Below are 11,822 nucleotides of genomic sequence, written 5' to 3' on the forward strand. Positions count from 1 at the left end.
TGTTCATCCATAGCTTAGGCTGAGTCTTGGGTAAGTGTGCCTGCAAGTCTAAGTGCACGGTGCCTTCTGCCATGATTTTCTGCTAAAGAGTTCATTTTTTTCTGAATTCCTGTGAAATACAAAAGTATCACGATTTCTAATGTCCTTTCTCCATATCTTGTCTTCCTTACTGGTGATAGTGATACTTATTTTTCACAGGTGTTATGAGGCTAAACTTCATCAGTGTTTATAAAACATTTTGAAAGCCTGGATTAAAGGTGCTGGGGAAGTTCACAGCATCACTTTAAAAATTTAGCAGTCATCTTGGTGAGAATGATTAATCTCAGGGTAGCTCCACATTTTTTTTCCATTGGTTAAAAGCTTCCACTTGTGGTATAATTACAAATAATTTAATCTTCCTCAAAGTATTCAGCGCTCTCTTTCTGCCATGATGAGTACCATAGAAATGTCTATTAAGGAAATAAATAAGAGGTTTTTCTTTTTTTAACAACTTCGTTTTGATTTGAGTACAGCTATCATTACGCTTATTGAACTAATATTTCTTAGTGTTGCCCACATACGGTTGAGATATAAATACTCATAGCTTCCATAATGTCTGCAGCTGTATAATTTAAAAAACCCAGCAAATCAAAAGGACTACACATTTATCTAATTGATTCTTCACAATTAAATAGCCTTAGAGCCTTCATTTCCCTATCGTTTTTTGCTATGAGCAAGGGTGCTACTACTAGTCATGGCTGGAAAGTTTCTACTGGCTTTAGTTATGCATAAAATGATCTTTTTTTCACATTAGTGGTCTCATTTTTCAGATCAATTGCTGCTGAAATTGATAAAATTGTACTGATCCATCAGATGATAATATTAGCAAACATCCACTTTCTCTTTTACCCTACATAAGGACATAAGAAAAGTCTTACTGAGTGTCACCAAGGATCCATCTAGCCCAACGTCTCGTCTCCAACAATGGCTGTTCATGAACGCCTAGCGAAAAGTATACAGACCAGAAAATCACACGGTGATATGTCTTTGGTGGACACCTTCTCGCCTTTGAGCAACGTGCAGTTCAGTAATGTCTTGATACAAGAGCTGTATCTCTGTATTTAACATTAGAAAACTTCGTAGTTTTCTTCCATTAATTTATCTATTTGCTTTTTGAACCCACGTAGACCTTTGACAGCCACACTAAGTTGTGGCAATAAGATCAGCTCCATACAGTGAGGAAAACAAAAATACCCTCTTCCATTTGCTTTGAGATTGACTGTCCCTGCCTCAGGACGCCTTCTGTTTTAAGCTCTACCCCAGCCCACAGCCTTCTCCATAAAACATCTTCTCCCAAAGACCTAAAAACCTGGGCTCTTTTTGCTGTCAAATGTAACCATCTCTGAGCTGTGTTTGAGAACAGTTTAGGCCTCTTGCTTCAAATTTAGGGGTACGAATTCGAGCCTCGTCCTGCATTTATACAAGAGGCTGCTTGCTGCCACCCGAGGTTGAAGTCAGTGCCTCGTGCAGGCTGGCAAAGCCCAGTCCCCTGCACGCCCCGGGCTGCAGGCACTGCTGCACCTTACCTGTAATGGCCCGCTGGATCTGTTAGTCAGGCTGAGGAAGACCTCTGGTCTTTTTCGGTACCCTACAGCCCACGGGTGATATGGTACACTCCATAGCAGGAAGGACTAGGGTTTTGCAGGGAGGTGCCCAGCTGCAGGCGTGGGAGGGTTTTGCAGGGACTAGTCACATCTAAGAGGGAGCAGCAAGACTCAGGGATGAAGGTGCCTCCCTGGGCATCTCCTGCTTCACCACCTTTCACACCCCTTGGTCAAAAGCTGGCTTCGCCCAGAGCTGCAGCTCCACCTCCGTCTTCAGGCAGCAGGGAGAAACAGACGGATGGTCATCAACAGATAATTATTGATGACTTTCCACATGATGGAAGCTGATTTACAAAGTATGTTCTTTCACCTTACAGGAAAGAGGTATCAGAGCTCTCGCTCTTGTCTGTTGTACAAAACTCAGGATGTGGAAACTGAATGATAAATATGCATGCATTGCAAGGGAGCAGAGTATTACAGAAATAAGTGACTACTCAAACCCCTGCATTACAGAGCTGATTAATAGTGATACTGCATCTAACTCAATTTGCAAAAAGAGCACTTGGAAAATTTAAGACAGTTTACTTGGGCAAGACATCAAGCTGATGAATGTAGTCAATGGGGTTAGGGTGGGTGGAGACTAATGAAACATAAATCCAAAACAGATTTTTAAGGGTCCTAAATAATTGCAGTCAGTTAATAGTATGAGGCTTACAAGAAAAAAATAAAGGATTCAGAATAATTGTTTAATTATAGAAATGCACTGATGCTGGCTTTATTCTACAGTTTTAATAAGGACTCATTTTATTGTGCATTTATTGTATTCTGATTATACATGTAGTATGTTGTGCTATGCTATGGGCAGGCAATGTAAAGAAAGGAAGGCTTCTTTGTAAGCACCAGTTATTTTAACGTATTATACTAGAAGTCCTCTTTGATCTAAGGGAAAAGGATACGTTTTATCCATAGGCCATCCTTCTTCACTATCTTTTTTCCTTCTAAGATTATAAACATGGCCAAAAATACTTTTTATAATGACAGTCTGTCTTCATTACCAAACGCTCTCCACCTCTAATGTGAAAATTGGAGGCAGTGCAATGGGTACCGCTTCAGTGGAACTGCACCAGAGATGCGTTTAAGGAATTTCTGCAGCTTCAGAAAGTTACATCCTTTCTTGAGAGGTTTGTGCCAGAGGTTGCCTGACCCAATTCAGTTGGAATGGCTGTTACCGTGACAGCCAGGTCTGCAACCAGCTAAAAGCACTCCTTCAAGCTCCATAGCCTGATATTCTGGCAACCACTCCCCCAGTTCCAAGACCACAACATCTCAACTCATCGGCTACCTTTTCTTCCTCCCTCCCTGAGTGTGCTTGGCTCCCAGTCCTGCTCTCATGCTCCCAGTTGCTACTCCATGCGCAATTCATTATTAATTTAGAAGCACATGCGTCCTCTCCACACGTGTCCTAAATATACATTTCCATAAACTGAACTGCTGAAAAGACTTGAGAAATAAAATGATCAAGTAGAGGCTGGGGGAAGAAATTTCTCACTACAAATCAACAGCCTTTGTGTGATACAGACTGACAGCACTCAGTGGCCTGATTTTCCAGGTCCTGAGGATGTGTAACAAGCAGGGACTTCAGGATTCAGACACAAAAAAAACAACATAAAGGTTAAGACTATAAATCTTACCTAGTTTCGTTAATTTAAAATAATGCTGCTCTTGGGTCACAAAAATGAAATGCTATGAAGTCAGTGGGCTTGCTTTTTCCTCATAACCTATGCCAGTGTAAATCAGCAGGAACCCACCTGTAAAGCAATGTGGTTAAAAAGCCAGCAGCCAAGATGGTTGATACTAAAGTTCTGTGGACAGTCCTGTTCCTAGGCTGCAGAAATACCCTGCTTAACCCTGAATGCTTTATCTCCGTTTCCTGGGATCACACTTCATTTATATTTCTTACAGAAACCACAGATGCTCCCTTACAGTACACTTAGATCCAGAAAACGTCTCAAATTACTGTTAGTCTCTTTCACCAAATCTCCAGTGAAGCATGGTGTTACCACATTTTTCTCTCACCACCTTACCAGAAGTCTGACAATCTAGTATATTAAATCTTTGGGAAATGTCTTTATAGCTTTCTGGTTTTTTCTTTGATTTTTCACATCAGAAGTGTCTAATATGCATCTTTATCTCACTGATCCTACGGAAAAGGGCTACAATTTCCAAATCAGCAGAGGTCCCACAATGATTGCCTTGGGGACAGACCTTCCAGATTACCTTTGATATTGAGGTATAATAAAAGACAGAGGGGCTGAAGGAAATTAAGAGATTTTGCAACAAAATAAGAATCAGTCACAATAAAACAAGTTCCAACCATCCCTTTGTTATAAACGTCCACACTGTCCTCCATGTCATTCCTTTTTCATGTGAAATTGTGTATTTTTAGGCTTTCTCCATGTTTGTGAATTATTTCTTGGGAGGCCCTATAAAAATAATTACACTCAAAATTACATTGCCCACAGAGACCCATTCGAGGTCTGGTGCCCTCTGTTCAAAAGTAATGATGGATTGTTTGGCAAGAGCTACAGAACTTGAGTTACAGGAATTGCAATCAAATTTGTCTTATAATTGTGGTTCAGTCAGGCATCAGGGTAGTGCCCGAGCAGACACCTAGGGAGCTTCAGATGTTCATTCCCTGGGTGGTGCAGGAACTCCCAGCCTAGTCATCTACACCGCTGGACCGGCTCGAGACAAGGGACGGAGCTGAAACCAGGGGATGGGCTGTACTCCCAACCCCCTTTGCAGCACAGCACTGGTGGAGGAGGTTTCTAGGTGGGAATTTCCAACTGTCCTGAAGACTCCCTAAAGCAGCTCCTGCTCTGCCTAAGCCAACCGTATGTCTCAGTGTGTTGATTAAGATCCTGGGAGGGGAATCTCACCGGTCCTGAGACCCCGCAGGTGGTTCCTGCTGCAAAACTGATTAACTTGTACATGGATAAGACATTTGCAAATGGTCAGCAGAAACTGTTCCTGCAGAAGTGGTCACATAGGACAGTCTTTTATACATAATTAATTAGTTAGAAGGTGCTTTGTATGTCGTTGAGACAATAGATCACAAAAGATCATGCACATGCTGGAGTGGTCGCAATGGTCCCTGGCCCAGCTGGCTGTAAGAACTGAGCAGTAAGAGGGGTTTGGGGAGCCTCACCTCATCCAGCTCAAGACGCCACAGCAAGGACTCTTGAAATAGAAACTCTCATCATCATATGGACCATGACTAACCATCTTGTTTGAAAGATTTTATTCCATATGCAAGCATTACCCTATGCCAAGAGCCTAGTAAATTAGATTTTTTTAAAAAACAAACTCTCTGCTGTGTTTGGGACTGACTGCAGTAGAGGAGCAATAGACAGAAATACGCCATAGGAATGATTAAAGAATGGAAAATTAGTCTCTCAGTGACAGAACCCAGGAATGTTTGGTTTACCATAGAGAGGATTATAGGATGACTTGATCCCAGCCTCTAATTTCTACCTCTAAAAACTTTAATAACAGGCTCTCCAATCCAACAGACAACTAAACCAAGATCCAGCATATGGAAGATGAAGCTAGAGAAATCTGGATGAAAAAAACTGTAAATTTTTCATAGAGAGGAGGTTTTCAACCAATAGAAAACCAGTCATGGAATAGTGGTTCATTTTACCCCTTTGGCAACTTTAAAATTACAGTTTCATGTTTCTCTAGAAATTATATGCTCCTATTTAAATAAGAAATACATTAAAAGAGAGGTAGGGGCATTCTGTAGCCTGTTTTGAAGAACATAACTGTGTCTTTTGACCACATAGACTGTAAACCTATGGCATAAGGTCTTGAGAAACAGGTATTCCTTGTTTCAGTGTTGGATGAAACTGAAATTCCCGTTTAAACATAAGTGAAAATAAATCCAGAATTTCAAAGAATAATCAAGTTATTTGCAAGAAATTCAGGGTTAGGTATTACAAGTCAAAGTTGAGATGCACTGGCAGGGGGAGATGAGAAACATGTACATTGCCTACCTTCACCAGCACATTAATATATTGACTCAATGTTTAAGAAGAAAATGAAATTTTTTAAACATAGAAATTGCATCATCAAAATTATGTGTAATTATGTTTAAATTTACTGTGGAGAAGAGTCACAAACTATATGATTAATGAGTTGAGCCTATCATTAGGAAGTTTTATTGAAAGTTTGCTTCTTGTTAAATCTTTTTACTTTTATCTGACAGGTTTATTTTTACTGGATTTGTCGGGATCCATCAGCATTTGAGTGGTTTGCTGATCTTCTGTTCCATTTGGAAACAAAAATGGCTGAAAAAGGGGAAAACGATTTTCTAAGTTATCATATATTTCTTACTGGCTGGGATGAAAGTCAGGTAATAATGAAACTCTTATGAGTCTGAGTTAATGTACCTTGCTTTTCCAGTACGGTAACATATGGAACAGGAACAGCTGAATAAATGATGGATGAAGCAGACAGACAAAGAACTGTAAATATAAAGACACCAAGCCGTCTGTTTTCATCTCACATTTAGGAAAACAGGAATGGAGAAATCAAGCCAGTGATCCCTCAAGTCCTATATCTTGGTTTGGGCAACCCTGATTACCAGGTGTTTTGCAGAAAAGCGCAGAGTGCTTGTGAAGGGACATTTTGTCCATGTCTTTGAAACAGAGGGCTGTATAACAACTGTGGGTTTGTTTACTCTTATTATTTAGTATATTTTTTGTTGTTCACATGTATGTCCAGTACACTGTTGAACCCTGCTCTTTTTAGAATATTTTGGCAACAAACTCTATGGACTAATTCAAGCTGTTTGACAATATATTTTCTCTGGTTGACTTCAAATTTGCCATCTTACAATTTCATTGGATCATCCCAACTGGAGGCACTTAAACCTTAGACTGGGTCAATTTTATTCAACCTCTTTAGTCTTTACCTAAGATGAGTTGATTTTCTCTCCCTCTTATTTTTAATGGATCACTCAGATGATACTGCAATCAGTTAAGCACCTGCCAGAAAAACTCTCATAGGAAAGTCTTTGCTCTACTGTTTTATTTCCTGCTGTCTCTGTTGAATGAAGGACTGTCTAGTAGAGATTGAAAAATAAGATTTCATAGAGCTTTTCCCATCCTGCTTCTGTTGCCACAGAAAAACATTGCTTCTCTCTGCTTTCCTTAGGGTTTCTGTCAATTAATGAGGTATTTGCATGAAGCTGTATTCAGAAAAATTTACTCCTACCGTGAAGTATATGGCAGTCATAGAAACCACCACTGTGCATATCACAGGGTACTACCTAAACCCTGTTTTGAAAGAAGCTATTGAGGAACCTAACAAAACACAATGTTGCCCTCATCTCTCAGCTGTCATCATCCCACTTCCCTCTTGGGCAAACATCAGGCCAGAAGTCAGGTAGGGAGACAACTATTCATGCTAGTTGTCTGGGGATGTCTGACTCTCCTCACTCGTGTGCCCTGCACTTTTCTGAAGTGCCTCCTTCTTCTCTTCAAACACTGTTGTCCAGTCTCCTGTCAGAACTGCCTCGTTATCCTGTGCTGCCCAGTTAGGTGGCACAGGAGCATCCCTGAAGTTGTGCTGCCTCCCCACCTACACTGGTACTGCTCTTCCTCCTGGAGCCCCCCAGCATCCCACCTCTAAAGGACTGTGGGGGAAGAAGCTTTTCAGTGGCTGCTTCTCCTGCTCTGACCAAGCCAAGGAAACTGTGTTGGGTAACAGCTCCACCTTCTTCAGATTCCACAAAGCTCCCTCATCTTTTAGGTCTTACTTCTCTTTAGTAAATTCCTGTTCATCACTCCTCAAAATTTGAGCTTCAGCACCAGTAATATTTGGATGGTGCTTTACTTTACTTCTCCCTTAGCAAACAACAAAACCAACATTCTCCCCATTCTCTCTCTGTCTCACCATATAGATGCCCAGAAGTTGAGCGAAGCTGAATCCAAGCAGGATGGGCAATGTGCAACTTCTAGTGCACCCTCCACTACTGGCAGGTGTTCACTCCTCAGACATATTGTTTGTTCAATGCTTCAAGCTCTTTGTAGATTCCCTGTTGGCATCAGATGGTCAAACAGATATGGCACATGCCTGCCTCTGCTTGGAGAAGAAATCATGTTTCAGCCTATTGCTCCTTGCCATGTCCCTGAGATTCCTAGGCAACTTTAATGCTGTGAGCTATAGCAAGGGCTAACAGCAAAAATCTTGGAAAAGTTCCACTTAATGTGAAGAGAAATAGCCCATTTGTTCAGTGGCAGGATTTTGCTATAAACAAATAAAAAATCCTGCATTTCCCCACCTCCCACACCCAACAAACACTTACATTTCTTAGACTATTCCAAGTCCTCCAAGACATCGGCCCAAACTAACAAGAAGAACCTTTTAGAAACATGACCTCTTGTGACAACTGTGCTTGACCAGAATAATTGAGTTGTTAAGCAACATGGAAGACTCATTAGCATGAGAAATACACAATATGTCCAGGAAATGGATCTAAATTTCAGCAACCACTTCTGCAAGAGATGATAATGATGCCTAGTTCACGCTAGGGCCTGAACCAAATGCAAAACCCATTTTTTAACTTAGCTTTGCTCTGGTAATTTCTTGACAGTGATAGTAATGATGATAGTCTGTAGCGAAAACAAGTGTATTACTCCTACACAGCAGCAGCACAATTAGGAGAGACGGTGGTTTTGTTTTTAAATGCACCTGGGAAATACTCAGATAGCATGGTAAGGGGTGTACCATAGGAGCTGAGAGACAGTAAATGCCCATGAAAATCAGGATTTGTTTTCTTGGCACTGGGAGCTGTGCAGCTCGCTTAGTTCAGTGCTTCACCTGAGCTGATCCACCTGAGGAGAAGATTCAAACCACTCAGGGTTTTACCCCTGCCGAGCTGGTACCTCCACTGTCTTTTCCATCAGCAGCAGAATGCTCTGGACTTACTTGAGGTGCAGGTAATTGCTAATATTTATTGTCAAACTCTGTTACAGTACACTTTCTTCCCTTTCCTAAACTCCAACTCATCCTTCAAAATGGTGACTGTCACTTCTGCATCTGCAGTGAAGGAAGTGTAGGGTGAGACATTCAAAGGTTGAGAAGATGTTTAGGAATCTAAGACCTGCCTGAAAAAGTGACTGAGGCACTTAGGCCCAGGCCAGTAAAGACAGGTATTTAACCCCAACTCATTTCAAACATTTGATCTCAAGAAGTTGAACTCCTTTGAGGTCTCAGGCACTTTTGGAAGTGCTTTTTCCACTTCTAGTAATTTTGTGAACTCTTGAGTACTCCTCCTTTCCTCCTCTCCTCTCCTCTCCTCTCCTCTCCTCTCCTCTCCTCTCCTCTCCTCTCCTCTCCTCTCCTCTCCTCTCCTCTCCTCTCCTCTCCTCTCCTCTCCTCTCCTCTCCTCTCCTCTCCTCTCCGCTCCTTTCCTCTTCGCTCCGCTCCTCTCCTCTCCGCTCCTCTCTGCTCCGCTTTCTACCATTCGATAATTACACAGTTTCCTTTCCCTCATTAATACCTCCGTCTTTCACCATAAAACACCACTATTGCTTTCCTCGTACTTGGAGTATACATTGTTGACTCTGAAATTATTATCTTGTAAATTTGCCTGTAGGCTACTCACATAGCCCTACATCATGATGATAAGATGGATGTAATTACTGGTTTGAGACAGAAGACCTGCTATGGAAGGCCAAACTGGGACAATGAGTTTAAGCAGCTAGCCGAAAACCACCCTAGGTAAGGCAGGTTGGTTTCTAACCTTGTTAGGTAACTCTTCTCTCAGCATAAATAGTGGGAGAAGGGGAGGGCAAACCTTTCTAAATGACCCTTTTAAAATAATTCAAGTTTTTTCTGTGTGGAAAGAAGATTTATGCTTAATGAAGCTTTTAATGAAGAAATCTTGGAAAGAGAATGCCACTAGAATCTAATTTTTGGACAAGAAAATCTAATATTTAGAAGTATTTCAATATCCTGGCCTTTGTCCAGGTATAATTGAAACACACAATCCAATTACTGTTCTGCACAAAGGACAAAGTAGCATTAATTTCCCTTGAAGATGGTTATTAAAGAGATAAACTGTGATTTTTTTCTTATGATGTCAAGGATATGTTTGTTCCCCTAACATATTTGGCTACTCTTGCAAGACTATGCTGTTCTGTTATTAGTTCATCTCTCCTGGCAAAGACAGTTCATTTGAACTTGGTGGATTCGCTAGTGGTCTGAGAAAAGCTTCTTTGTTCCTGAAAGCCTTTGAAGCAAGAATTTGAAATATTTTGTGCTCAGCAGTAGAAAATTTCAGAATCTTTGTGACTCTTTATGATTTCCAAACATTTACCTGCTAATGCAAAATAAAAGCTTGCACTTGGAAGACAGAAATACAAAAAGAAAAAGAAGAAAACTTTTTTTAAAGATGAAAAAGACCCAAGAAAAAGCTGAAAGGGAGGAGATCAAAGAGAACAGAGTAAGCTGCAAGAATACCATAAAATTGCAAAAGTAACACTATTAGAGAAACTACTTGATAGAGGTCAAAATAAAAACAATCAGGAAATTTGAAAGACTAAAAATAGAAACAGGCCAGGAGTAGAAAATGCGATTTTTGAAAGACCTTTTATAGGGATTCTTCTGCATAAACAGAGCTGTTAAATTTATAGTTGGAACATTTTCTTTGGCTACTTTTGTTAAGTACACTGAGAAAAATCTGGTTTTCTGATGCTTAGGGAAGGAGATGGGCATTAACGTTCTATACTGCATCTTGTGGTATTTCCTTAGAAAGCCAGTCCTAAAGCCACAGAAAAATCTGTATTTGCTTCTGAATCTAGATGTCCAGGTTTACCGTTAATGTTGAGCCTTTTAAAGAAAACCTTGCATGAAATAAGCATTCCTTAAGAGAAAAAAGTACCCTACACTTTCTTGCTCTGAGTTACAGAAGGTTCAAGAGGCAAAGAAACTAAAGAGTTTCTATTGTATGATGGAACAAACAGCTTTTACAAACTGACTAAATTTTGGGTCCCTGAACTTAGGTCCATGGACTTTCCCTCGGTTGCAACACTGTCTTTTATCAGATTAGCAGGAATATACCACTCCAGGTTAAACCTAGTGCAACTGCACACTGGAGCAATACCGGCACTACTTCTGGGGACGACGGCTTGGGCACCCAAATCATATCTACAGCCCCTCCTTTACAGTAGCAAACTTTTTGAAACTCATGCTGTCACTTGTCACTTGCACTGTGTTTATGTAGGTTGAGCTTTCCCCAGTAGCACAGCATGTGTGTGTATCTGTTTGTACATATATATGTTTTAAAGCAGTATGTGCTGTGTACTTAGAAGCAAACCCTTTAAGGCACTTTGCAGCAAGTAACCAGCTTTCCAGCTCCCTGTAACGGATTTGTGTGCTTACCAACACAATTCTTTGTTACATTGGTCATGCTCAGAAAAGACAGAAAAGCGTTAAAATGAGGAAACCTCAGAAACAACTGAGAATTTTTTGTATTTTCTAGAAGAAAAAAAATTAACTCAGCTGGAGAAAAAGCACTGAATATTTTCAGCCCAAGCAGCATGTTTGCTTCTCTGATTAAAAAAAGCGATGAAGATCAAAATCAAAGAACTACCATTTAAAATAGTTTGTGACCTCTATTATAGCAATCCAAATAAATAATGCAGGAAAACATAATAAACACCAAAGTATTAAAATAATTATACTGTAATACTTTGTGACAGCAACACAAATTTTTTTAAATGTATTTCTCAAAAAGCCATTTCAAAAGATGCAAAGCTGGAAGCAGCCAAAACGTACAGTTTATCCATTTACTCTGCTACTCTCATGTTTTTGTTATTGTGATTACAGCAACAGTATTGGAGTATTCTTCTGTGGACCCAAGACTCTCTCTAAGATCCTTCAAAGGACATGCAACTCATATTCATCAGTTGATCCAAGAGGAGTTCAGTTTCACTATAACAAAGAAAGTTTCTAGGCTGTGCTTCTTAACTATATAATAGGTAGTACCAAATTGTGTATTTTTTCCTCAACTTCTCCTGTCCTCTACTCATTCTGCAGCATTCAGGTCAGATATTAGGAGTTGTAAATTGAAGTAGGTGCATTGGCTTCAGTAGAAAAACGCCATCCTACATCAACTAAAGATCTGGATCCCATCCTTAGCCTTTCCTTCAAAGGAACTGAAGAGCCGAT

At 40.4% G+C, this 11,822-nt stretch overlaps 1 protein-coding gene across 1 annotated transcript in view; it reads left to right on the plus strand.

The window, feature by feature from the left end:
- The window catches only part of NOX3 (NADPH oxidase 3), a gene marked incomplete at both ends in the record, with an annotated part of 38,098 nt that extends 26,491 nt beyond the window's left edge, over positions 1 to 11,607 (plus strand). The window contains 3 exons of the mRNA XM_081997493.1: positions 5,851 to 5,997; positions 9,247 to 9,371; positions 11,481 to 11,607. Coding sequence (XP_081853619.1) covers positions 5,851 to 5,997; positions 9,247 to 9,371; positions 11,481 to 11,607 — 399 coding nt within the window. The remainder of the gene's footprint in view (positions 1 to 5,850; positions 5,998 to 9,246; positions 9,372 to 11,480) is intronic.
- Positions 11,608 to 11,822: the final 215 nt, after the last annotated feature.

Source organism: Phaethon aethereus (assembly GCF_964289735.1).
Source record: "Phaethon aethereus genome assembly, chromosome: 3".
In the NCBI taxonomy this organism is placed as follows: Eukaryota; Metazoa; Chordata; class Aves; order Phaethontiformes; family Phaethontidae; genus Phaethon; species Phaethon aethereus.